The sequence below is a fragment of the Ostrinia furnacalis genome, unplaced genomic scaffold, assembly GCF_004193835.3.
Source record: "Ostrinia furnacalis isolate ACB-3 unplaced genomic scaffold, ASM419383v2 OfSCF5758, whole genome shotgun sequence".
In the NCBI taxonomy this organism is placed as follows: Eukaryota; Metazoa; Arthropoda; class Insecta; order Lepidoptera; family Crambidae; genus Ostrinia; species Ostrinia furnacalis.
Window position 1 is genome coordinate 315,791 of NW_021135997.1, and position 26,290 is coordinate 342,080.

A 26,290-nucleotide genomic window follows, 5' to 3' on the forward strand; every position below is an offset into this window, starting at 1 on the left:
CTATGGCAGAAACTTAGATGCAACTCAAAAGTAACTAGCAGTTGCAGTTTCGTTGCAGTTGCGTTTCACCGTCTGTTCTGGGCCTAACACACAAGTAACAAAGCTAAAAATTGCGGTTGAAGTCTGCATTAATCTATGTAAATCCCTTATAAAAACAGTATAGGGATCGAAAAATATAACAATATGGTAGGAATATGGAGTACCCGTCCGGCAGACGACTGCTAGTTGTATATCCCAATGTATAGTTCAATCTAAATCAGTCTATTTATTCCTGAAAATAAAAGAGAGGGATTAAAATTTGAATTTAAGTTCTAAAACTAATCTCAATAGGGCAAATTATGAAATAACAATTACATTTTTAGAAAATAGGGTGTACAAGAAAACAATGCTTAAGATTTATAAAGAACTAGCTTTCCGCCCGCGGCTTCGCCCGCGTGGAATTTTGGCTGTCACAGAAAAACTTTATCGCGCGCGTCCCTGTTTCAAAAACCGGGATAAAAACTATCCTATGTTCTTTCCCGGGACTCAAACTATCTCTATGCCAAATTTCATAAAAATCGGTTGCGAGGTTTAAGCGGGAAAGCGTAACAGACAGACAGACAGAGTTACTTTCGCATTTATAATATTAGTTGGGATTAAGATATCGCTAAAGTTTTTTATTTTTTATTTAGGTCGAGTTATGTAGTTGGAACAGCAGAGCTATTCCGAAATGCTGTTGACGTAGTCACGCATGCTAGCATCTCGCTTTGTGTGAGAGTGATGGCAACATTCGAAACTTCGAAAAAATATTAGAAGGTACAGTGGAGGCTAAAGCCGCTTGTACACGCTAAGAAAAGTCGCCGAGCCTACGCAAGAATTCGTGTCGTTTCTACACACGTCACGAACCGTGTACATATTTGCTCCGGCGCTGACCAAGAAATAATTCTTGTCTGCGCTAGATACGACCCGCGGCGAACGCGGACTGTGTGACATTCGTAGCTAAAGTCCGGTCGCCGAGCAGACAGAAATTCGTACAACGACCCCAAGCTACCCACGCCCGATGGGCGGTCGCAGTGAGTGTGCGAGCGTGACAGTAGTATAATTACACGCGAACGATAAGGATGGGTAGCTTGGTGTCATTGGACGGAATTCTATCTGCTCGGCGACCGGACTTTAGGTCCGACGAAATTCTCGTCTTGTCTGCGGTAGACACGGTGAAATTTCTTAGCGTGTACAAGAAGCCTAAACGAACTGAGGGCTTAGTGTGAGTTTACATCAAACGTCCGTCACTAGTGAGCGCGTTAAAAATATGATATTTTAGTTCTTGAAAGTTTCCGCTAGGTACGCTGTACAATCCGTCATACATTTAGGCGATTATCACACTGCGCCGCGCTCCGCCGCGGTCCGCGTGATTTCATATAAAAGACGCGTTGTCAGTGTGTTGTGCTGCGCGTGTTTTCTATACAAACTGAGGTACTTGCATACAATGATTAAATCTGTCGTCCCGCGTACCGCGGCGCAGTGTGATAATCGCCTTAATGTCAATTTTTTACGCAGTAGACATCGAATGCGTTTCACGTAAACTCACACTACTCCCTCTGATTTGTATATGCGTATTTTTTGTGTCGCTAATCTAGGACAATGAGTTACTAAGGACAATGGCTAGGTAAATGACTGATGATGATGGGACTCAACGGGTTACCAAGGACAATGGCTAGGTAAATGACTGATGATGATGGGACTCAACGGGTTACCAAGGACAATTGGTAGGTAAATGACTGATGATGATGGGACTCAACGGGTTACCAAGGACAATGGGTAGGTAAATGACTGATGATGATGGGACTCAACGGGTTACCAAGGACAATGGGTAGGTAAATGACCTGATGATGATGGGACTCAACGGGTTACCAAGGACAATGGGTAGGTAAATGACCTGATGATGGTACTCACTTGTGATGGTTGTGGTTGAGGTGGTTGGTGGTGGGTGAGGCGCGGCCCGAGTCGTGCGGCGACGAGCTCAGCTCCGAGTTCGAGCTACGAATGTCGCCTTCCATCTGAAATGTTTATAAATATTTAAATGAGTAAGTATTCAACCTTGTAAGTGTGTATTTTCTGTTTATTAACCTCTTACATAATACTTGTCTGTATTTTCTTGTTCCCAACATGTCACACCAAAATGAGTAACCCTGTTACTCGTTGGGAAATGAATGATGAATATTAATGAACGTCATAAGCAATGTTTATTAGATGGCGCTTTATATTTCTCACGTCTTATTTATTTATTGAAGTTTAGTTTGTATATCGTCATAAATTATAGCCTATATGTTTTCTGGGTTATAAACAATAATACTGTAAAGTTTCGTCGAAATCCATGTAGTAGTTTTTGCGTGAAAGAGTAACAAACATGTTGACATACAGACATCCATACAAACATTCGCATAATATTAGTAGGATTAAAGGTAGGGTAAACCGTATAGCTATTGCCCACTTAAAGATTTCAAACACATTGAAATGAAAAATTAAAGAAAGTATTTTAATTATCGACCATTTATGACTTTTTTCTTATAACTCAATAAACTGTTAAACAGAATATTAACAGTTTTTAGTTAAAACTTACGTAACTTAGAAAATATTGAAATAAATTTAAAATCCTCCAAAAAGTACAGTCATTGCCCATTACTTACACTAATTGCCCACATCAAAGCACAGTAATTGCCCAGTATCTTAAAACAAAATAATCAATTTTAAAATAACAAAATAGGCTTTAAATAAACAAAACAAAACATTAAACTTAAATTCTAGTAGTACAGTCTTCAAAATTTCAAAATAAATTGCGTTTGGCCTTATTAACTATATTATCAAATATTTCTTGAGCTGATGTTCATGAGTCAGAATCGGTAGAGACAGAATCATCTACTTCAAAACATAGATGANGATTACCCACCCTTAAAATGACCGTTAGAAATCAAATTTTATCAGTTATTTTCATTGATAATGGAAAAAACACTTATAATTTCATCATGACTATACACCATTACTTGAATATTAAATAACTTGCAAAAAAAATTTAACCTCTAAGCAAGTAATTCCTTAGTAAAATTGTTAAAGTCTTTACCTGTTTGAGTAACATTTTCACCCGTCTTAACAAAATCCGCCATAACTGTTTTTTTTTAAGTGTTTCCTATTGTAAATTTTAAATATACTGTACATTGATCTCGGAGCCATCTACTTAGTAAATTCAAATGTAACTAGAGGGATTCAAAGTCAGCACCTGACAATATTAATCTTAAAGCGGGCAATCACTACCAGTGGGCAATCACTCTCTGGTTTACCCTATTTAATGTTTGTGATCAGTGCCAATGTGACTAGTTGGGAAAAAAAATCCAACGGTTAATAACAGGGTTACTCGTTTGGGTGTGACTCGTTCAGAAAAAAACTCGTTGGGAACAAGCGTTTTTAGCGGGGTCTCTTGACACTTTTTTTTTTAATCTTTGGACAATTTCACACAGCGCCAGCTAGCCCCAAAGTAAGCAACTTAATGCTTGTGTTATGGGTGCTAGCTTAACGGATATACTACTTACATACTTTTTTTTTTAAATACATACATATTATACATACTAACACCCAGACCCGTCACAGAAATTAAAATTCATCATTTCAATTTCTGCCCGGCCGGGAATCGAACCCGGGACCTCTCGGCATAGTAGTCCGCTCTGCACCACTACACCAAACGGCCGACACTAGTGTCAAGCTCGACCGGCCGTTGATGTACGCACCTGTCCGGCCTTGATGGTGTTGTAGGCCATGAGCAGGATGAGCCACGTCCACACCACGTGCAGCACCTGGAGTAGCACCAGCAGCGTGTTGAAGATGTAGTATGCCGGGAACATCGGCACCAGCTGCGGCGCGCGGATCAAAGTGCTGGAACCATAACCATTGAATGTGAATTCTTATGTATTTTATTGTATTTAATTTGAATTGTATTGTATTGACTTATATTATAATTTGACATTTTAATATTAATTCGATTCCATAAAATATTTGTATGCCAGTAATGGTAAATGTGTTTGTACTTTTTTCCATATTAATTGTCATCATTTTTACCCACATTTTTACAAATAAAGTGATTTGATTTGATTTGATTGTGTTAAGAGGATTTGAAAGCCACTTACTCCTGGACAAAGTTCGTCCGGGGGGAGATCTCGTAACACTCACTATTATTTCTGGGAATATGCTTTGCACCTCCAATATACGTGCAAAGATCAACGAGTTTATATTACAAGCTTTGACGCAGGAAAAAAGTGCAAGGATAGTATTCCAACCAGTAATGAGAGGATTTCCTTTCAACTTAATGTGTGCACTGGATGGTTAATGATCCAGTGCTGGAAAGAGGCCCATGTTCAGCAGTGGACGTTCTGCGGCTGAAATTATGATGCTGTTTATAGTTTATGTATGCATACCTACTTCCACAAATATTTGAGTGTTATCGGTACACGCTAAATCATCCATGAGTGCACACGCACTCTACAATAATGACGCTCGGATTGCTCGGATCAAACTAATCGCACCCCGCGCGACCGAGACCAAAAATTGGTGGGACGTGTCTTTGTAGTACTATCTATTGGTACCTACCTACATGGGAGAGAATCGAGTTTATGCAGTGGAGTCTAAGGCTGGTTTTAGAATCGCGCTGACCGCTCGCTGATCGTCGGCGCTGACAAATAAAAATGTATGTAATTAAAGGGAACGTTCCTGAGTGACGCTAATCGCTCGGCGCCGACGCTTCATGCATTTTGGCTGTGAGCGCTGACGGTCAGCGTGCATCAGCGTGATTCTAAAACCAGCCTAAGGCTGTCCGTTATAGCGCTGCAAGCACTGCTAGTACTATAACGGAGCACACACTAAGATAATGTGTGACGCATAAATGTTACCTGCGGATGATGTAGAAGGGGAAGATGCCGACGCGCGTGGCGAGCCACGACACGATGAGCACGAGGAACAGCGCGTCGCACAGCTTCTGGTACTTAGCATATTTCGCCGCCTTCACCGACTGCGGAAAGATAAACAAATATTGATGAATCACCTCGCAAACAAGTAACAAAAGGAGATAGGTAAGCCTCGCTGCTGGAACGCTGAATAAACGCTGCGTAACATTCATGAAATGCAATAGACATTCATTTTGACTTTGAAAATTAAAATTTGTAGAACTAGAAACGCACGTCTGAAAAATCAGGGCTAAGGGCCTTGTTAAAAATGATATTATCTATACTGGCTTGGGAAAAAATTAAATTTTAAACCATTATGACTTGGATCCAAGCTTGGTTACGAATTGCATAGCCTAATATAGTAATCAAGTTATGTAGCCACATATAAGAGCCACTCACTTTTCTCATATTTTCTCTCCCATTTGTGCACCAAAACCGATACCACAGGGTGAGTGGGCAAGTTTTGTATTATGCAATGCCAAAAGCTCAAATTGGTTCAAATATATTAAACGAATGACTGCGTCAGTAGAATGTGGACTTAACCCTTTATAAGGCACAACCTAATAAAAACTTTCATTGATTTACGACCTTATGTTGAGTGAAATTAAGTTCAAATTATTATGGCAATATACATATTTGCCAGAGCCCTGTAAAGTGTTAATAAACCTCTACATATTTTATGTATACTAAGTTCAAAATACCTCAACAAATCTTGCAAGTCTCATTATAAGCTTAACATACCTCAACAAAGATATCCGGCAGGTCATGGCACCATAGCACCAAGGTCCCGATCCTGTGCAGGTTGCAGACCCAGCTGAAGGACAACAGCGCGATGGTGGCCACGTGGTGGACGAACATCTGCCAGAAGTCCTTGCGGCGCACGTCCCAGAACTGGGAGATCATCAGCGACCAGTAGAACGCTGAAGATATCGTGTAGTACCACCACACGTCGTTGGTTACGCCCTGGAAAAAAACATTTCATTTATTGACCGAAAAACGCAATTTAGGCAGGTCAAACGCGGCGAATGAGTCGCTTTTCGGAAGTTCGATTGAGGCATCGAGCGCAGAGAGTCGCCAAGACGTGATTCAGAAACGATACAGTCGAAAAATCGCCAATCGCCGATGCTAAATAAAAGTATCATGTCTGCTGTAGCCCTTAGGTCCACCTAAGCGACCATCTATTTACTTCTAAGATTAAGTGGTTTTTTAAAGTTTGGCTTTAGTGGAATTACTAATTGATATCAATTTACTACTCCATTATAGGGATGTACAGGGTGTATCCAAACCTTAACGTCAAACGAGCACCGGGCGACCAGGTAGCTCAATGTCGCGATCATGAATAAGTTATTAGAATATTTAAAAATATATTTATACTCATAATAGTAATAGAAAAATCCTTCTAGCGCGATCAGGTAAAAAGCTAAAAACAATAGAAATAAAAGCTACGTAACAGTTAAACCGCAAACGGAAAGAAAAATAAGTTCGTATACATAAAAACCACATAAGAATGTGCAATCACCTTTAATTGACAATCATAATCTTTATAATACTTTTATCAAGCTGATAAATTAAGAAGAGCGATAGCTTAAATTCTACTATCATACTATATTACTATCCATATCAACCAAATGATTTGTTGGCAAAAAAAATTAATTATGTAAACGTGCTATCTCAGATGGCATTTAGGTCTTAATGATCATCACTAAGAGCTTAGCAAGATTATGTTAGTTTGAGCTAGACTTAGGAAATATTCGGATTAATTCTTCTGATTAATTTCGTTGCGGGTCCAATGACAGATCAACTTTCTCCGGGAACAAACTGGACCTTCACTGGTTGCGTTATTGGCGGTCAAGCTGTAGAGTATATCCTGGCTACGGTTCTATATTGGCTCACATAAAATTCTAAATCCTATTCTTTGTCTTACTACCGATTTGTGTTCATAATAATCTCTCTTCATAATTTTGTTTTTCATACTTTTTTTATTCATACATTTTTATTACTACCATCGGAGCTCATAACAGTTAGTAATCATAATTTTTTTATCAATACTGTTACTACCAAGAACCATTTAAAATACATAATTTTTATTTTCAGATCTTTTTTCTTCATAACATTCATTGATCATATTGTTTTAATTAATAATGTTGTTACTAAGAACATACTTCAACTCATAATGTTGTTGTTCAGAATAATTTACTTTATAACAGACATACTCGTATCTTTAAAAAATCATGTATAATTTAATAGAGTAGATAAGCATGCAGAGCATGCAGCATGAAAGCAAGCATGCAGCATGCATTGGTATCTCCTCGTCTCCGGCGCTGCGGGATGTGCAGCCCTTCCGCCCTTGCGTAACGAGGCTCAGGCACCCACGCTTGCTTCCGCAGCTTCGGCTTTTTGGATCGCCATCGGCGCCTTCGGCGCCTCGGCGACCAGCCTCAGCCGCTCCAGCTCACCCGGGCGCCTGAGCCTCGTTACAGCGGGCGAGGGCTGCCCTCCCTCCGCGCCTCCGGCTTTTAAATTACACTCTAGGGGTAGGGCAGACAAGACTACGTGGAGTCGGTTTTGCAGCGATTCGTTTCTGTCACGTTAGTTTTGTGGCACAAAATATTGCCTGTTTTGGACCATTTCAAATTAATTTAATGTTAAATTACGATTTAATACGAATATAGACATTAGACATCATGATTTTCAATAATATGGATAAATACAGTTATGAGTAATAAATTTATGAAAACAAATATTAGGATACATCACATTTATGAATATTATAGTTATTAATTCGAATGATTATGAGTTTCGATCATTAGTACAGAAAAATATATGAAAACAAATATTAGTAAAAACTAAGTGTATGATTAGTGATATTATGAATATCAATGATTATGTTTTTAAATGTGTAGGTTTTAAATTTTTTATGAAGAATGATCATTATGGTATCAAATTGTATGAGAAATATTTTCGGACCTCCAATGATAGGAATTGAAAAGTTATGTAAGAAAATGCGCTACCCCTGGCTACAGCTGAGTTGCAGCGGTGGGAACGAAAGGTGGGAATAGTCTCGATCCTATGCAAGCCTGACAGGTTAGGCCTCCTGACGCATATTTTATTGTCCTCTTTTACGACATCCACGGGGAGAATTGGACTAGTTGTATGATAATAATAGCTTTCCGCCCGCGGCTTTGCCTGCGTGGAATTTTAACTGTCACAAAAAAACTTTGTCGCGCGCGTCCTGTTTCAAAAACCGGGATAAAAACTATCCTATGTCCTTTCCCGAGACTCAAACTATCTCTAAGTCTTTCATCAAAATCGGTTCAGTGGTTTAGGCGTCAAAGCAAGACAGACAGACAGACAAGAGTTACTTCCGCATTTATAAATTTAGTATATAGATTATGCGGAAATAAACTATGTATCTATTTTGTTTGTGCTAGACGAGATGGATCACTGGGAATGACACTTCAGGAAAGGTTATCAGTGTCACGCTGTATGTTGTTTAAGATATATTTTTCATAATTTAATTAACTGAACTTCGAACTGTAATCACTTGGCGTTATCTTTTTCACCCCAGGTGATAAGTAAAAAAGTAAATAATGATGAACTAAAGGTGTTAATTTAACACAAAAAAAAATCGAAATATTTATACCACTGATAAAATAATCAGTTTGTTTACATATCTACCCTAATATTATAAAGAGGAAAACTTTGTTTGTTTGTTTGGTTGTAATGAATAGGCTCAAAAACTACTGGACCATTTTTTAAAATTTTTTCACCATTAGAAAGCTACATTATCTACGAGTAACATAGGCTAAATTTTATTTTGGAAAAACAAAGGGTTCAGGGCTCCACGCGCGCGAAGCCGCGGGCGGAAAGCTAGTTCTACATAAAATAATACTAGACCAATCTAATACAATATTAATGTAAATGAAAGAGTAAGTATTGCACAAAATAGTGGAAAGTAATGATATTAATAAAGATATAGCAATTAAAATTATGTTAATATGGCTCGTTAGACTTAAAAATAGATTTTAATGCTGAATATTTACGACGTTGATGTTTTTATTAACAGACATAAGTTTAACTGTTTTGTTTTTTAAGAGTGTTTGCTATAATTTCATGCGATAAGACGTATTTAGCTTAGTACGAGGGGCTAACGGGACTATTCGTGATTTGTAAGAAAAAAATACTAATAATAATCTTTTGTAAAAAAATCTCATTTTCCAATCGCCTCAATTCCTCGCAAGTTAAAGTGCGATTGCATTGCACGTTACGTTTGATCCGCCGTCGAGCTATCAAACGATTCATTGCTATAATTACGGTAACTATACCTACTTTCCTCCATTTTCCAATTTAGCTTTCGTGTTTGAAATCCTTGAACTATTATTTTAGTAACATGCATTTCCGACTTCGGCGGAAACCTTATAAACAATGCACGGGCTAATCTCGCTTCAATCGCTTACGTTCGGTGCAACATATTAACAAATTGCTTTGGCTTTACTTGGTTTTACTGCTTGAACACGGGTTTATGGTTACATTTTGTATGCTGGTTTATTAATAAAAATGGATGTGTTTGTAATAACTTTTTATGGGCAGTTGTTAACATAAAGGTGTTTGAAATTAGAGGTGCTTAAGATTATAAGACTAACGAAGACCATAATCTTTGTTTTAAGATTTTAACAGCGAAAATAAATATTGTTTCATTTATCCCATGATTCCATATTCTCCGGTTGGGGTTTTACTGGCGGTCAAGCTTGGATGCGGGCAGCGCAAGACCGTTAATTGTGGAAAACCTTGGAGGAGGCCTTTGTCCAGCAGTGGACGTCATTCGGCTGAAACGAACGAAGCTGTAGTTCCTGGCTGCACAGGAGTTGCAATAGTGAGAACGAGATGTGAGAATAGTTATACGATCCCACCTAATGCCGTATATTTTTGATTGGAAATATACTTCAGACCCAGAAGTCCCGGGTTCGATACCCAGTGGGGGCAGATTTTTCTGTTCTGTTTAGTTGGAGGTAGAGTTTGTTCTAAGTCATTTTATCATTTTACCTAAGTCTGTCGCCATAAAAACAATGTTAACAGCATTGTTGTGTTCCGGCAGTCAGAGGTAAGATATAGTTCCTCTGTGGTTGAGGATTCCAGGTGAAGCTCGCTTCCACCTTCGGCCTAATGATCACTTTTCATCAGGTGTGCAGGACAGAGCTTCCTCCTTGTGGATAAAAAAAAAATAGTGACTGAGTTTCTTGCGCTGCTTCTTCTCAGCACTGGCCCATTTATTGTCCCTAAGCGGTGGTAGGGTTAATTTAATACTAATACGGGGACGTGTAAAAGTGCTTTTTAAAAGTCTACTTGCAGAAATAACAGTTTTGTGTGTTGACTAGAAATGATGGTACTCACATGGCACTGGTCGATGTCCCACAACCAGGGCTTGTCCCACAGCACGTACGCTCCATAACTGAAGCTGGACACTTAGAAGACGACCCTCCAAGAGCTGCCGGGTCAGCTAGTGTTGTGACAAACTAAAAATGATACTTACATGGTGTGGGTATCCGATGTAACACTGGTCGATGTCCCACAACCAAGGCTTGTCCCACAGTACGTAGGCGCCGAAGCTGAAGCTGGACACTTAGAAGACCTTCCAGGAGTTGCCGGGTCAGCTAGTGTTGTGACAAACTAAAAATAATACTTACATGGTGTGGGTATCCGATGTAACACTGGTCGATGTCCCACAACCAGGGCTTGTCCCACAGCACGTAGGCACCAAAGCTGAAGCTGGACACTTAGAAGACCTTCCAGGAGTTCCCGGGTCAGCTAGTGTTGTGACAAACTAGAAATTATACTTACATGGTGTGGGTATCCGATATAGCACTGGTCGATGTCCCACAACCAGGGCTTGTCCCACAGTACGTAGGCTCCAAAGCTGAAGCTGGAGACATAGAAGACCTTCCAGGAGTTGCCGGGTCAGCTAGTGTTGTGACAAACTAAAAATGATACTTACATGGTGTGGGTATCCGATGTAACACTGGTCGATGTCCCACAACCAAGGCTTGTCCCACAGTACGTAGGCGCCGAAGCTGAAGCTGGACACTTAGAAGACCTTCCAGGAGTTGCCGGGTCAGCTAGTGTTGTGACAAACTAAAAATAATACTTACATGGTGTGGGTATCCGATGTAGCACTGGTCGATGTCCCACAACCAAGGCTTGTCCCACAGCACGTAGGCACCGAAGCTGAAGCTGGACACATAGAAGACGACCTTCCAGGAGTTGCCGGGTCAGCTAGTGTTGTGCCAAACTAGAAATAATACTTACATGGTGTGGGTATCCGATGTAACACTGGTCGATGTCCCACAACCAGGGCTTGTCCCACAGCACGTAGGCGCCGAAGCTGAAGCTGGACACGTAGAAGATGACCTTCCAGGAGTTCTCGCAGAACTTCACCAGGGTGGAAGGTTTGTCCTGGTTGCGGCGGCGGCGGAACCATCTCTCGACTTGACGCTCGGAGAGATCAGTCTGCTTGGCCAGCTCCGGAAACTGGGGAACAAAAATTTAATTGATTTTCATGGGTTCTATCATTACTGCCAAAAGGGAAGAAACGGCACTAGCGTCTCGCAATTGGGCTGTATAAATTAGGTGCATGCACAGTCACTATTTCGATTCAGCGCGTCAACGCCGCTTTTTGACTCCCTATCTATCTCGCTTGCACTTCACTTGGAACTCTTCGCTTTGTCTCGCTCGCTGGATCGACCAATGAAGGGTCTAGTTTCATTAATTGGTAAGCGCGTTTAGCACGTACAGTATCTTTCAAGCCAAGCCAAGCTGTAGATCCTGGCTGTACAGCAGTGGTGGGACAGCAAGGTGGTATGGTCCCCAAAACTGTATCATTTGTCCACTGTTGAACATAGGCTCCTCTCATAATTTATGGCCGGTTGGAAGTGGCCTGTTTCAGCGCCTTCCTACAACCTTTATAAGGTCACGCTGCGTTTGCTGGTAGAGAATCTATGACAATTACAACAATATCATCATCATTTCAGCCACAAGATTGATTTCTAGCATACGATTTTCAGATTAGCCGGTTAGAAGCGTCATGCGTCCAGCGCCTTTTTGCAACCTTTATGTATAAGGTCTTCAGTTCACCTTGTGGGTGGACGTCATACGTTGCGCTTGGTCGTAGTCCCATTTCCAGAACCTTGCTGATTTATCTGCCGTCAGTTCTGCATGCTTTGTGCCTAGTACCTAAGTAGTTGCTTCGCACGATTTTGAAATTTATTCTATCACGAAGTCACCTAGGGGTCATGCTCTATACCGAAACATTTAAGTTTCTTGACCCAGTCCATGAGTGAATAATTAAAACAATAATAGCTTCAGTCTAGCATACCAAACTCGATCAATATCTCAAGATGGTGACTCATATGAAACAAACGCGAATGGTGAGAAAGTGACGAAGCGAATAATATCACAATTATTCACTACTCACTCATTAATCAATTAATTAATTATGTAATTACCTTGAAACGATCGTTATCTACAAAGAAATTACTTCCTGATAATAAACAATAAACACCGCACCGCTCACGTGTTTTATCACTGATTTATCAAATGAGTACAGAGCACAGCACATGAAACTGGAAATTAGTATCTTAAGTGGTTGGAAACAGGTGCTGGTTTGCAATGAAAATGCATATTCTGATGTGCGGTCGACTGTACGTTATTATACATACGAGTAATTTGTGATTGTAAAAATAGCTAAAATAGAGCTTGTTCGTAACCTCATATAGGTTTCCTACTACTTCCGTACCTACTATAGTAGTCAGCGTCAAATACATAGTTCGTGACACCCAAAGTAGCCAAAAAGTTCGCAACATGTCTTTGTTACAATACAACTGAAAATACAGTGTGAGTCACGTTAAAGTGTACATATGAAAATAGATGAAACTAGACCTATTTTTATCGACAAAAAGGAGGTCAAAAATTTTTTGAGATTTTTTTTAAATTTTTTATCAAATTTTTTTTCTTCCAATTACTTATTGTAAAGAAAACGTAATAACTTTTAAACTAAGCGGTATATCCTGATAAAATAAAAACAGTAATAATTCTAAATAACTGACGATACTAAAANTATGCTTTTTAATAAAAAATAAATCTTTGAACATCAAGTGCCTTTAAATAGTTTCCATCCTTTGACTACAACTTAATAAAAATAAGTACCATAACATAATTATTTTGAAGATTATTTGATATAGACAAAAAATAATTTATACAAATCGAATTATTTAAAAAAGTATCACAATATTGAATATTTGGTGCTCATTTCTTTTATTTTTGAAGACCAACAAGTAACGATCAGATATAATTTTTACATCTCAATATTTTTTTGCGTAGTTCAAAAGAGATTAAAATATCGATCGATTTCATTTATTTCAAGTCTCAAAGAAAGAGGACCAATCATTAAAATAGATGACCATATAGATTTTTTTATTTGCCGTTTTTGCTAATTTAAAAAGATCATTTAAATACATGCCAATAATATTTTGTAAAAATAATCTCATTTTCCAATCGCCCTAACTAATCCCTTGCGAGTGCGATAGCATTGCACGTTACGTTTGATCCGCGTCGAGCTAACATACGATTCATTGCTATAATTACTGTACTACACCTACTTTCCTCCATTTTCCAATTTAGCTTTCGTGTTTGAAATATTATTTTAGTAACATGCATTTCCGACTTCGGCGGAAACCTTATAAACAATGCACGGGCTAATCTCGCTTCAATCGGGGTTTACGTTCGGTGCAACATATTAACAAATTGCTTTGGCTTTACTTGGTTTTACTGCTTGAACACGGGTTTATGGTTACATTTTGTATGCTGGTTTATTAATAAAAATGGATGTGTTTGTAATAACTTTTTATGGGCAGTTGTTAACATAAAGGTGTTTGAAATTAGAGGTGTTTAAGATTATAAGACTAACGAAGACCATAATCTTTGTTTTAAGATTTTAACAGCGAAAATAAATATTGTTTCATTCATCCCATGATTCCATATTCTCCGGTTGGGTTTTTATTGACGGTCAAGCTGTAGATCTTGGCTTAAATAGTGAGAACGAGTAGTTATATAAGATCCCACCTAAGGCAGTATCCTTTTTCGATTGAAAAAATACTTCAGACCCAGAAGTCCCGGGTTCGATACCCAGTGGGGCAGATTTTTCTGTTCTGTTTAGTTGGAGGTAGAGTTTGTTCCAAGTCATCACACATTTTACCTAAGTCTGTCGCCATAAAACAATGTTACCAGCATTGTTGTGTTCCGGCTGTTGGAGGTAAGATAGCCAGTTCCTCTGTGGTTGAGGATTCCAGGTGAAGCTCGCTTCTACCTTCGGCCTGATGATCACTTTCCTTCCATCAAGTGAGCAGGCCAAAAGCTTCCACTTTGTGGATAAAAAAATAGTGACTTGAGTTTCTTGCGCTGCTTCTTCTCAGCACTGACACATTTATTTTCCCGAAGCGGTGGTAGGGTCAATAAGGGGACGTGTAAAAGTGCTTTTTAAAAGTCTACTTGCAGAAATAAGAGTTTTGTGTGTTGACAAACTAGAAATGATGATACTTACATGGTGCGGGTACCCGATATAACACTGGTCGATGTCCCACAACCAAGGCTTGTCCCACAGCACGTAGGCACCAAAGCTAAAGCTGGATACATAGAAGACGACCTTCCAAGAGTTGCCGGTTCAGCTAGTGTTGTGACAAACTAGAAATGGTACTCACATGGTGTGGGTATCCGATATAGCACTGGTCGATGTCCCACAACCAGGGCTTGTCCCACAGCACGTAGGCGCCAAAGCTGAAGCTGGACACGTAGAAAATGACCTTCCAGGAGTTCTCGCAGAACTTCACTAGGGTGGAAGGTTTGTCCTGGTTGCGGCGGCGACGGAACCATCTCTCGACTTGGCGCTCGGAGAGATCAGTCTGTTTGGCCAGCTCCGGGAACTGGGAAACAAAAATTTAATTGATTTTCATAGGTTCTATCGTTATTGCCAAAAGGGAAGAAACGGCACTAGCGTCTCGCAAGTGGGCTTCCTAAATGAGGTGCATGCACAGTCACTATTTTGCTTCGGCGCGTCAACGCCGCTTTTTGACTCCCTATCTATCTCGCTTGCACTTCACTTGGAGTTCTTCGCTTTGTCTCGCTCGCCGGTACGACCTATGTTAGTGTAGAAGGGTCTAGTTTCATTAATTGGAATGTATGCGCGTACAGTATCTTTCAAGCCAAGCCAAGCTGTAGATCTTGGCTGCACAGGAGTTGTAGCGGTGGGGCAGCAAGGTGGTATGGTCCCCAAAACTGAATCCATTATAATTACAACAGTATCATTATCATTTCAGTAACAGGATTGATGTCCAGATTACGATTTCCAGATTGCCCGGTTAGAAGCGACTGCGTCCAGTCCAGCACCTTTCAGTTCACCTTGTGGGTGGACGTCATACGTTGCGCTTGGTCGTAATCCCATTTCCAGAACCTTGCTGATTTATCTGCCGTCAGTTCTGCATGCTTTGTGCCTAGTACCTAAGTAGTTGCTTCGCACGATTTTGAAATTTATTCTATCACGAAGTCACCTAGGGGTCATGCTCTATACCGAATCATTTAAGTTTTATGACCCAGTCTATGAGTGAATAATTAAAGCAGTAATAGCTTTAGTCTAGCATACCAAACTCGATCAATATCTCAAGATGGTGACTCATATGAAACAAACGCGAACGGTGAGAAAGTGACGAAGCGAATAATATCACAATTATTCACTACTCATTAATCAATTAATTAATAATCGAAGTATTATGTAAACACCTTGAAACGATCGTTATCTACAAAGAAATTACTTCCTGATAATAAACAATAAACACCGCACCGCTCACGTGTTTTATCACTGATTTATCAAATGAGTGAGTACAGACCACAGCACATGAAACTGGAAATTAGTATCTTAAGTGGTTGGAAACAGGTGCTGGTTTGCAATAAAAATGCATATTCTGATGTGCGGTCGACTGTACGTCAATTAATAGGTATTATGCATACGAGTATTTGGTGATTGTAAAACTAGCTAAAATAGAGCTTGTTCGTAACCTCATATAGGTTTCCTACTACTTCCGTACTATCGTACAGTCAGCGTCAAATAGTTCATGACATCCAAAGTAGCCAAAAAGTTCGCAACATGTCTTTGTTACAATACAACTGAAAATATAAAGGTTCGGCCAAACCAACGCGGTCACACGCGATCAGCCGGCGTGCAGCTATGGCGATCAATGCATTTAGGTCTGGTCGCCATCGCTGCACGCCGGCTGATCGCGGTGTGATCGCGTTGGTTTGTATGAACCCTTAGTCTGGTCGCCATCGCTGCACGCCGGCTGATCGCGTGTGATCGCGTTGGTTTGGCCGAACCTTGAGGGTTGTAAATTAGGTGTCACGTACTATTTGCCGCTAACTGTACAAAGTTAAATCTCTTTATTTACTTACAATTGGAAATTAAAATTTAAGATGAAACAAGAATATTTATAAATATTTGAGCATGCAAATTTTACTCTTCTTATTGCATATTTACAAGTAATTTTTACATAAAATTAACGGTGGTATATGTATACTGTTATTTCTTTATGTATTGTCTTCTCTAGACATAATTTACATAATATTTCATCACGGTTTCAGTTACGTATTTAGATTTCACGTTGGAACGATGTCACGACTGCTTTTCAGTAGGCAACAGTGCCTACTTAACACTAATCTTACGGTTTATGATAACTAGAGTGACCGACAGAATTTTCGTTTAGTTTTCGGCCATTTTCGGCCAAAAACCAGCCGAGGCTTCGGCCGAATCGAATATCAGAAATACGTGAATAAGACAGTGATGGTATGATAACGCCGAAAATGAGACTCAAGCCGTTTCGTTTTTGGCCACACATCCATTTTCGGTCGGACACTAATGATGATAACTAATAGCTTGCGTAACTAAATAGTAAAGTCGTAAAAAATCTACGTTCCTGAATTAGTATTACAATAGTAACAAAAATAACGAAGTCATTTACATTTTTCAGGGTAACTTTGAATTTATGTAAATTCAGGTAATTTTGATAAATGAATGCACTGTATTACCTACATAATGCATACATTTTTTACTGTTCGAAGTTACCATGAAATTCAAAGTTACAAAAGGTGACTGTAATAAGTATTCAATTCGTACATATAAATCCTCCCTCATGTGTTATTTCAATATTAGAAGAGAAAAAGAGATGAGAAGGTATTCAGAACCGAGCCTCTTGTTATTAAATTAAACCTATCTTATGTATCATTATTATTTTAAAACTATCCCACCATTGAAATAATAGCTATCGATCTAAGGTTATTTTCCAAAACAATATTAGTTGATGTTGATAATGCTACATTAATATTATGTTACGTAAAGTACTTAGTAGACTAGCTGAATAGTTTTAATGTGTGCAGTAAATTAACGTGTCCAAAAATATGGCAATCTAAATGGAAGACTGTGAGGATTCTTTAAAAAATGCATTGGCGCATAGCGTAAACAGAGTAGGTAATGTTGTGACAATAAAAAGCGCGAAAAACTAGGCTGCATGCCTTACGACCCTAGCCTTAAGGTTTCTTCATTTTTTTTTAAATAAGAAGAAACAATAATACTTTTTTTTCTTTGTGGCTTAGTGGGGTTTGCTTATTTGGCCAGTGTCAAATGCGACACTTTGTGAGCTCTCGTAGAAAAGCGCATGTTTTTATTGGCTTATGGGTCAAACATGGCGGTTTGGAATCTTTCATTCTTCTCTAAATAGTTTTTGCATCGCCTTCACTAGGCGTCACATGTACAATATTATGTTCTACCAACCCTTACCCATGTGATAATAAATAATTTGAATTTTATTCCTTCTCCTTCTCTTTTACCTTTTTTAGTAGAATTAAAGGTCGTATTAGACTTATCAACTCGGAAAGGGATCAACACCATATCGCCTTTCCCGCGCTATCAATGAGGGTTTTCGCATATGAAAAATCCGCCAGATGGCAATACGTAGACGCGAGGTCCAAATGCTGCATGATTGGTTATTTTTGACGTGACATTGACAGATATGTCAAAATCCACCAATCACGCAGCAGTCAGACCCCACATCCACGTCCCGCCATCTAGCGGATCTTTCATACGCGAAAACCTTCATTGCGAGGCGAGGCGTTTCTTACGGTGCGGATAAAAGTGTGTGTTGCAGTATGGAGCTTCATACAAAGAATACTGATCGCCTCGAGTTGATACGGTTACGATCCTCTTTCGGGTTGATAAGTGTGCTAAGTCCTTAAGTTGTGTTTTGTTCTCACCTGGCTTGGCTGGGCTGATTTCCGGTAGGCAGCCTCCAGTTTCGGGTTGTTCGAAGCTTTCCTCGACCTGACATCCTTGATGCCCAGCGACCGGCCGAAGGGTGCCAACACTGCCCTGGAACCAACCATACAGGGTGACTAAGATTATGGTGGAAGTTTTGTATATTAGCACTAGCAGATGGTCATTATGGCGGATGTACACTATGCGGCGACTTGTCCAAGTCGAAGCGCTAGCCCGCACATAATACAGGGTGTCAAAGATTATGGCGTGAGTTTTGTATATTTAGCACTAGCAGATGGTCATTATGGCGGATGTACACTATGCGGCAAATTGTCCAAGCCGAAGCGCTAGCCCGCACACCGAAACGGGTGACGCACACGAGAAAAGAGGAGAAAGTAACCGAGATGGTGTTCACACTATTACGTCGTGACCAATTTCCCGTAGTGTACATCCGCCATTAAAAGAAGAATTTTTGAAACTGGCTAGTACCGGTAGGTTGACGCGTTTTAAAAATTCATAGACAAGCAAGGCATACGTCATAAGCCCCGACTTCGCAATGGTGTAAAAAGATGGCGTTTGAGGCCCGGTTCTACCAAAGCGGAGAAGAGAGGAGATGTGTTAGAAAACCCAGATTTCCGAACCGAAGCTTAGCGGAGGAGTTAAGTGAAAATAACGAAACACAAGGTGGACCGACGACGCGTCTTNCCGGGTTGATAAGTGTGCTACGTCCTTAAGTCGTGTTCTCACCTGGCTTGGCTGGGCTGATTTCCGGTAGGCAGCCTCCAGCTTCGGGTTGTTCGAAGCTTTCCTCGACCTGACATCCTTGATGCCCAGCGACCGGCCGAAGGGTGCCAACACTGCCCTGGAACCAACCATACAGGGTGTCTAAGATTATGGCGTGAGTTTTGTATATTTAGCACTAGCAAATGGTATGGCGGATGTACACTATGCGGCAAATTGTCCAAGTCGAAGCGCTAGCCCGCACACGTATAGGTCACGCACACGAGAAGAGAGGAGAAAGTAACCGAGATGATGTTCACACTATTAAGTCTTGACCAATTTCCCGTATAGTGTACATCCGCCATTAAAATAAGGATTTTTGAAACTGGCTAGTACAGGTAGGTTGACCCGTTTTAAAAATTCATAGACAAGCAAGGCATACGTCATAAGCCCCGACTACGCACTGGTGTAAAAAGATGGCGTTTGAGGCCCGGTTCTACCAAAGCGGAGAGCAGAGATGTGTTTAAAAACCCAATCAGGTTTCCGAACCGAAGATGAGCTGAGGAGTTATGTGGAAATAACGAAACACAAGGTGGATCGACGACCTCATAAAGGTAGCAGGAAGGCGCTGGATGCAGGCCGCCACCAACTGGCCATTGTGGGAATCATTGGGGGAGGCCTATGTTCAGCAGTGGACGTCCTAGGCTGAAATGATGATGAACGAAATCTGATTGGTTATTCAAACACACATCATCTCCTCTCCTCTCCGCTTCGGTGGAGGAAACCGGGCATTACGCATTCATTCATAGCCGAGATAATTTGTTTTTGCAGTTAACTTTTTGTTTCGCGTGTGTCAAGTAAATAAATACCGTATTTTGAACCGTAAATACATTTTAATAGTATTATTGTCTTGAGGTCGAAAAACAAGTCAAAGATAATGTAAGACGTATAGAAGTTCAAAACGTAGGTATAGATTTAAGTCCGTATTCTGAGAAGTCGCACTGAATCCATAAATTCCAGTGTGTGTTTAATTTCATTTTCAATACTTGCAGCGATCATACATGATTACTGAGTTCAAATTTCTTTGCTAAGGGTTATCCCTAATTTTATACTTGCCTAGCGCGCACTTATTACGTGTCATGTAAGTTATAAATTGCTGTAGTATTTGATTGAAAAAGAGCCTGACAAATGTGACTGAGTTTCTTCCGCCACTACTTCTAAGCACCAGCCCATAAAATATTATGTTGTCCCGAAGTGGTGGTAGGGCAAGCTATATTTGGGACGTGTATAAGTGCCACGGAAAGGGCCTATGTACTGAATAAACTATTGATTTTGAAATAATATTTGAAGATATTATGTAATATTTCAGAAGCCAGTTTAGCGTGCTTCGTATCGCTCCATCGGACGCGACAGCCTTACCACACAGTTTTTACCGGAGTCGCTCAACAATGGACTCGCGAATAACTAACAATAGGTTTACTGAAACGTTAATTACGTCATTGACAAGTTAAATGTGCTGTTGCGACTCAGAACACTAATAGCATAGGGGTTAAGGCTATAAACTGATGATACGCGTTTTACTAATGGGCTAATGTGTACACGCGGAGCTAAGGGAGGGTGTGAAGTGACTCCGCATGTATACTTTGATATGCTTTGCTAAGTGGTGTTTGATACCTATGTAATAGTGTTTTAGACACAATAAATAAACCTCACCCAAAATCCGAGGGATGCAGCCCTCTTAGACAATATGACAGCTTCACAAAATTAAGCGATCAGATATTTGCTCTAGTATCAATAGAAAAAAGAAAGTATTTACATTCACACCTCTCAGTCTGGGTCAAAAACCTACATTGACAATATTATGTTTGTTTGTGCATTGATGACATTAACTTATTTATTTTTTTCATGAGAAAACAAAGAAAACGAACGCATGACTCTGATAGTGCAGGTTGTGCAGGTCAGGTTTTTATTATCTTAATTTTACATTCCAGGCATTATTGTAAACAAATAATTCATTAATACTAAAAATATTTACCACTTTGATACTCCCGTACGTCATCATGTCTACAAAAGATGCAAGTTTAAAAAATAATTAACTAGGCCGAAAGAAAAATCAAATATACCAAAATGATTATGATAGATAATGTAATATTTTTTGACGCTTATCGTATCTCATTGCAATAGATATCCTGTGATAATAATCGAGAGTTTATTGATTACATCAGGGAGGTCATATTTTCATTTTTTTTTGTGGCGCGTCCTCGGTGCAGGCGAAATGAATTCACATGGACTTCCCACAAGTCAAAACCTGGTTACTTCATTGCAAAATGTTTGAGAAGCATTCTGCGATCGCTTGGTAAGCGACACTAAATGATTTTGGTGTCGTATCACCCGAATCGAGATCCGAGGAACGCGGGTTCGAACTTCAATCAAACCCCACCCATTTATTAACCGCCTCTGTGGTCTAGTGGTTAGACTACCTGCTTCAGACGCAGAGGTCCCGGGTTCGATTCCCAGTGGGGGTAGATTTTTCTGTTCGGTTTGGTTGGTGGTAGGGCTTGTTCTAAGTCCGCCTGGCTAGCTACCTCCATCTTACCTAAGTCTGTCGCCATAACAACAACTCTTGTGGCGGAGTTTTGGGCTGACACTGTGTAGGTTTGTTGTCGACACGAAAAGAAGAAGAACAATGTTAACAGCATTGTTGTGTTCCAGCAGTCATAGGTAAGATAGCCAGTTCCTCCGTGGTTGAGGATGCCAGGTGAAGCTCGCTTCCACCTTCGGCCTGATCGACACTTACCATCAGGTGAGATACAGGCCAAGAGCTTCCTCTTTGTGGATAAAGAAAAAATCTCGCCGCTCTGGACTATTGTGGCGAACCCACTCGTAACACAAGCATATTTAGCTTATCACGGGGGTTTAACGGGACTATTAATAACTTGTATTTAAACGACTGCGCCAGAAGGAGGGCTAGTGTTTTTTTAACGCACAGCGTTGAATAGAGCTCTGTGATTGGTTCGTGTGCCACCCTGTGCGTCCACGCGCACTGTGAGACCTCATAGTTATGTTTGTGAATACGGGCGATAGATCCGCAAATACGGAAACTGTGTTAGAAAGTAGTCAGGCTGGTCAGCATTCAGCATCACTGTTCATACTTTTGGAGGCCTGTGAGTATTTGTACGTAAATAATAGATTACCTTTTCTTTCTTTTTTTGGCGCAGTTTATAATTGAGATTTTTAGATTGAGCGCGCTCATCTTCTAATCATAATATTTAAATTCAGAATGTTTCATATGAGAAGCTCAAAGGGAGCAGTTTGATTGTCCAGAGATTGTTCCTTTTCATTTGTTAAAAAGAAATAGTTAACACGTCAACCGTATAGTTAATGCAATATTTTACCAAAATCAGCATGAAACTGTTGGCCATTTAAAATTCACATCACTTTAACTTTCTTTGTCGCGCACATCACGCGAGCAGAACATTAAAGAAAAATCTTGAAATAACTTGATTGCATACTATTTACATAGGAAATTATTTTCTCATACCTAGAAAAGGTGTTTAGAAAAGCAAATAATTTGACCGTTTATGGCCAATTTTAAGATTCCAATCGCTGTTAGACTGCCATTTAGTTTATTTCTACGTATTTTTTTTCTAATATTGTCCTATAATGTAAACGTTTTAAGAAAGTTAGTTATGGTTAAAGGCGCCAATGGCCCTATGGTTTCAGCTTCAGCATGCATCGGACTGTATGTCGATACAAGATTCGAGGAAAGGTAAGTGTTAGATTCCCGTCGATTGTGGTGAACCTACTTGTAACAAGAGCTAACTGGACGGGGTTAACGGGGATGACGACTAATTTTTTTACGACTTTATTAGTAAACATCTACAATAACAACTACAAATGCTAATTGCGAATCTATCATGAAATTAATGGACAAGGTGCGAACACGAACATAACAAATGAGTAATTATTATGTAATTTACACATTTAATCAACAAATTCCATGTCCAATTCCCGCTCCAATTTCTTAATTAGAAAGCTTCTATCAACTGAACTTATTTAGGTTAATTAACCGGTTAACAGCTGTATTCTCTTCGCAACAGACGAACTATTTAACTGACTTCAAAAATTAGAAGAAGTCCCATTGAGTATTTGACTAAAACTGAATATTCTAGCACTTTATTTAGGGGAAACGTGAGTACTGGGAGTTGAGTATAATGTTTTTTTGTAGAAAACTTTTTCTGGCGACTTCTGGGACCGACGCGTCAGGGGTTAAGGGAGGGTGCACGGTGGCGCGGTTGGGTAGCCGTGGGACTAACGAATACTGATTGACGCAGGGACTGTGGGTTCTAATCTCAAAAGGCTGTCAACTGCTGTCAACCATTTTAAATCGAGATAGCTACTGAATAAAAATCACTCGGAATTCCTTGTGCGTGGGGGACTCCTCCCCGCGATCCCAGTGCTATTAAGCGAGTTTGTTAATGGCTAACATCTAGGACTAAGGCCATGCATTTAGGCACATTCTTTTTCTAGTCTAGATGGACACTTTTAGCAAGCGCCCCCATTAAGGTGTCTGCAGAACAAAGCTGTGTGTTAACTGAAAATGTATAGTCCAAAATGAAACAATTTCATACATTTTCGGCCTTAAAAAACATGCGAAATGTATGAAAAATGTCGTCCGCTCCGCTATTGACCTTCTGAACGTCGCGACCCTACGTATTATTTTGAACTAGCGATAGGCCGCGGCTTCGCCTGCACGGACTTCGTTTTAGTAGAGATTCTAACTAAAACTATGTCTTTTTTATGGACAACACACATAGATTATGGACAAAAATATAGAACTTAAGACCTAATGAAGACTTATTCGAACGTAAAAGCCATCCTACTTGGCTGGTAACTACTTGCATTTTATCTTCAAAGATTAAGTAGTTTTTGTTGTTTTACTCAATGAATGCATGAGTGACCTTCTTCATATAACAAATAATAATGACTAGCATCTGCCTACGGCTTCGCCCCCGCGTTAATTATGATCTGTTATCTCATGTGAATGAAACAATAACAATTTATATTTCTTACTAAACGCATTGGGCTTGACTTACTTGACTTATGGTCCTATGTCCCCTAGATGGGGCAGAGGGCGTCCACAACAGTCCTCCATCGCGTTCGGTCTTGAGCTACGCGTTTGATCTTGCTCCAAAGAGCATTGGGCAATAATAGGATTTTTCATCTCATGAACTAATAAATTAGAAAAAAATACAGACAAACAGTTGCTTTTGCTTTTATATTCGCAGACAACCGTCTATTAATCAATTGACACAATCAGATCTGCCAATCAAGTCCATAAACCTTTTTATGATTAAAGACGTTATAAGTCAACCGTGGCACCGAACGATTTATTTGTTGACCCTAATAGCAATGAGGCCACCAGACCAATTTACTTATTATATTAATGTCTAAGACAACGCACAGTGACTTACTGCACTGGGGCATTGTCTAGTCAACCTTCAGGTTTAGAAACCACAATAGATAAAAACAAGGTCACTTGTGTTTTGTTCGATGGTTTTTGTTCATTTACTTTTACACTTATTCCCTATTTTTGTAAACAACTAGGATATATATATAATACCTACAGAGCATAGCTATTATTTTTTATGAATGAGAGTGTAACTTTAAGGTCACAGGCCAGCACAACTTTTGTATAATTTGTGCAAATTCTGTTGACGTTACTACAACACACGAGTTGTCATGGCCTCGTGAATATCTTTTTAGTTATCTTTAAGTAAATAAAGGACAAATTGAGAACAGACAAGTATTACATTCACATTCAAAATAACCTATGCTGTTCTGTTACAATTTACGTCATTTAACATCGAGACACTAGATGACTCGAATGATGTCCAACGTATTAATTGATATTAAAAAAACCTATAATATTTGCACATTTTAAAATACACAAGTTTTTTTTACATAACAATAGATTACTAAGACTGATTTAGTACTTTTATTACATATTTAAGATATTGTAGATAAGTTTATCTCACAGATAACATTAATAAATAATTTAAAAGCCTTAGTAAGTAGGATAAATTCTAATGCCTCTTCTAGTAGCAAAAAAATATTATTATTAAAATATGTTGAGGATAAAATAATATGTTAACAGGCAATACATAGTAGGTACACAGTAAATATAATTTTTGTATACCTACATTAGTGAAAGTTTTTTAATGATGTACCAATCTGTTAATTTTAAAAATTGAGGTATTTTTTTTAATTATCTATCCAAGGAAATTGTGAGAATTCAAATGTGTTTATTAGTTACCTACTTTTTTCTGAATAAAACCACAACCACTTTTGTGATACATGCAGGCAAATCATTTAAAATAAATAAATAAAATAAAAGTATACTTTATCAACAAATGACTACAAAATGAGTAGGCAGATAACATTATCCTCATTCAGATGTAGGTAGATATTTTTCCCACATATCTGTGAAAAAGATGGCAGGTGCAGTCACTTAGAAATGACACATGCATCACTATATCACTAATAATCTTACGTAGGTGACACATCCAATAGCTTAAGTGACCCTGGGTCAGATTTACCCTAGATAAACCTTTCTAAACTTCACTGCTGAAACATTTTTATGTAAAACGAACCAGAATAGTTCTGCTCAATGCAAAACAAGATTGATTATTACACATTTCCATTTTTATTACCAGTGCGAAGGCGTATACGCTCAACAGACCGCGAAGTAGCCATTCATTGAATAGGTTATATCGCTAATCAGCTTTTGTGTCATTACTCCTTACATAAAAAAGGGACTCACCTCTCAACGGCAACCCGTAGAGCTATGAAAACCAAAGCTAACGGTATAGGATACCAAACGTGAGTGTGGTCGTTGTAATTCACTGCCTTATCTGGCCCAGGCTTGATGTCTTCCCACGTTACGTTCGGCGGTAACCACACATGCTCACTCCAAAACGTATCCACTAAAACCTTCAGCATTTTCACCGCTTGTGCCTCTTTCTATAATCACGAGTTATACTGATTATTCATTAATCTCTAATGCTATTTTAATTCGATGGCCGATAACGCTAACGAACGCCGAGCACTGGGTCTGGCTGGATTTTGACAAATGACAGATTGGCGAATTTGACACTTCCAGTGATAGCGGATGTAAATGTTGCCAGTTTTATATTTTGTTGCTAATGTGGTAGATTTTATTACATATTCCGGCACCCATTATAATCTTATCTGACAT

At 39.4% G+C, this 26,290-nt stretch overlaps 1 protein-coding gene across 1 annotated transcript; it reads right to left on the bottom strand.

The window, feature by feature from the left end:
- LOC114361490 (ceramide synthase 5-like) lies at window positions 1-26,049 on the bottom strand. Its single transcript, XM_028316539.1, has 8 exons — window positions 25,856-26,049; window positions 19,060-19,174; window positions 14,717-14,938; window positions 5,709-5,930; window positions 4,914-5,032; window positions 3,759-3,903; window positions 1,933-2,036; window positions 1-271 (listed from the first exon to the last, which is right to left on the bottom strand). Exons 1-8 carry the CDS (start codon window positions 26,032-26,034, stop codon window positions 262-264), a joined length of 1,116 nt encoding a protein of 371 aa, XP_028172340.1. The 5' UTR covers window positions 26,035-26,049; the 3' UTR covers window positions 1-261.
- Window positions 26,050-26,290: the final 241 nt, after the last annotated feature.

What these genes read in the sequence shown, in the direction of transcription:
- LOC114361490 (XM_028316539.1), bottom strand. Translation starts at nt 26,034, where the DNA reads ATGCTGAAGGTTTTAGTGGATACGTTTTGGAGTGAGCATGTGTGGTTA. An exon ending in CCCTTCTACATCATCCGCAG is followed by an intron (nt 3,904 to 4,913) that starts GTAACATTTATG and finishes TTATGGTTCCAG; the next exon opens with CACTTTGATCCGCGCGCCGC. An exon ending in ACACCATCAAGGCCGGACAG is followed by an intron (nt 2,037 to 3,758) that starts GTGCGTACATCA and finishes TAAACATTTCAG; the next exon opens with ATGGAAGGCGACATTCGTAG.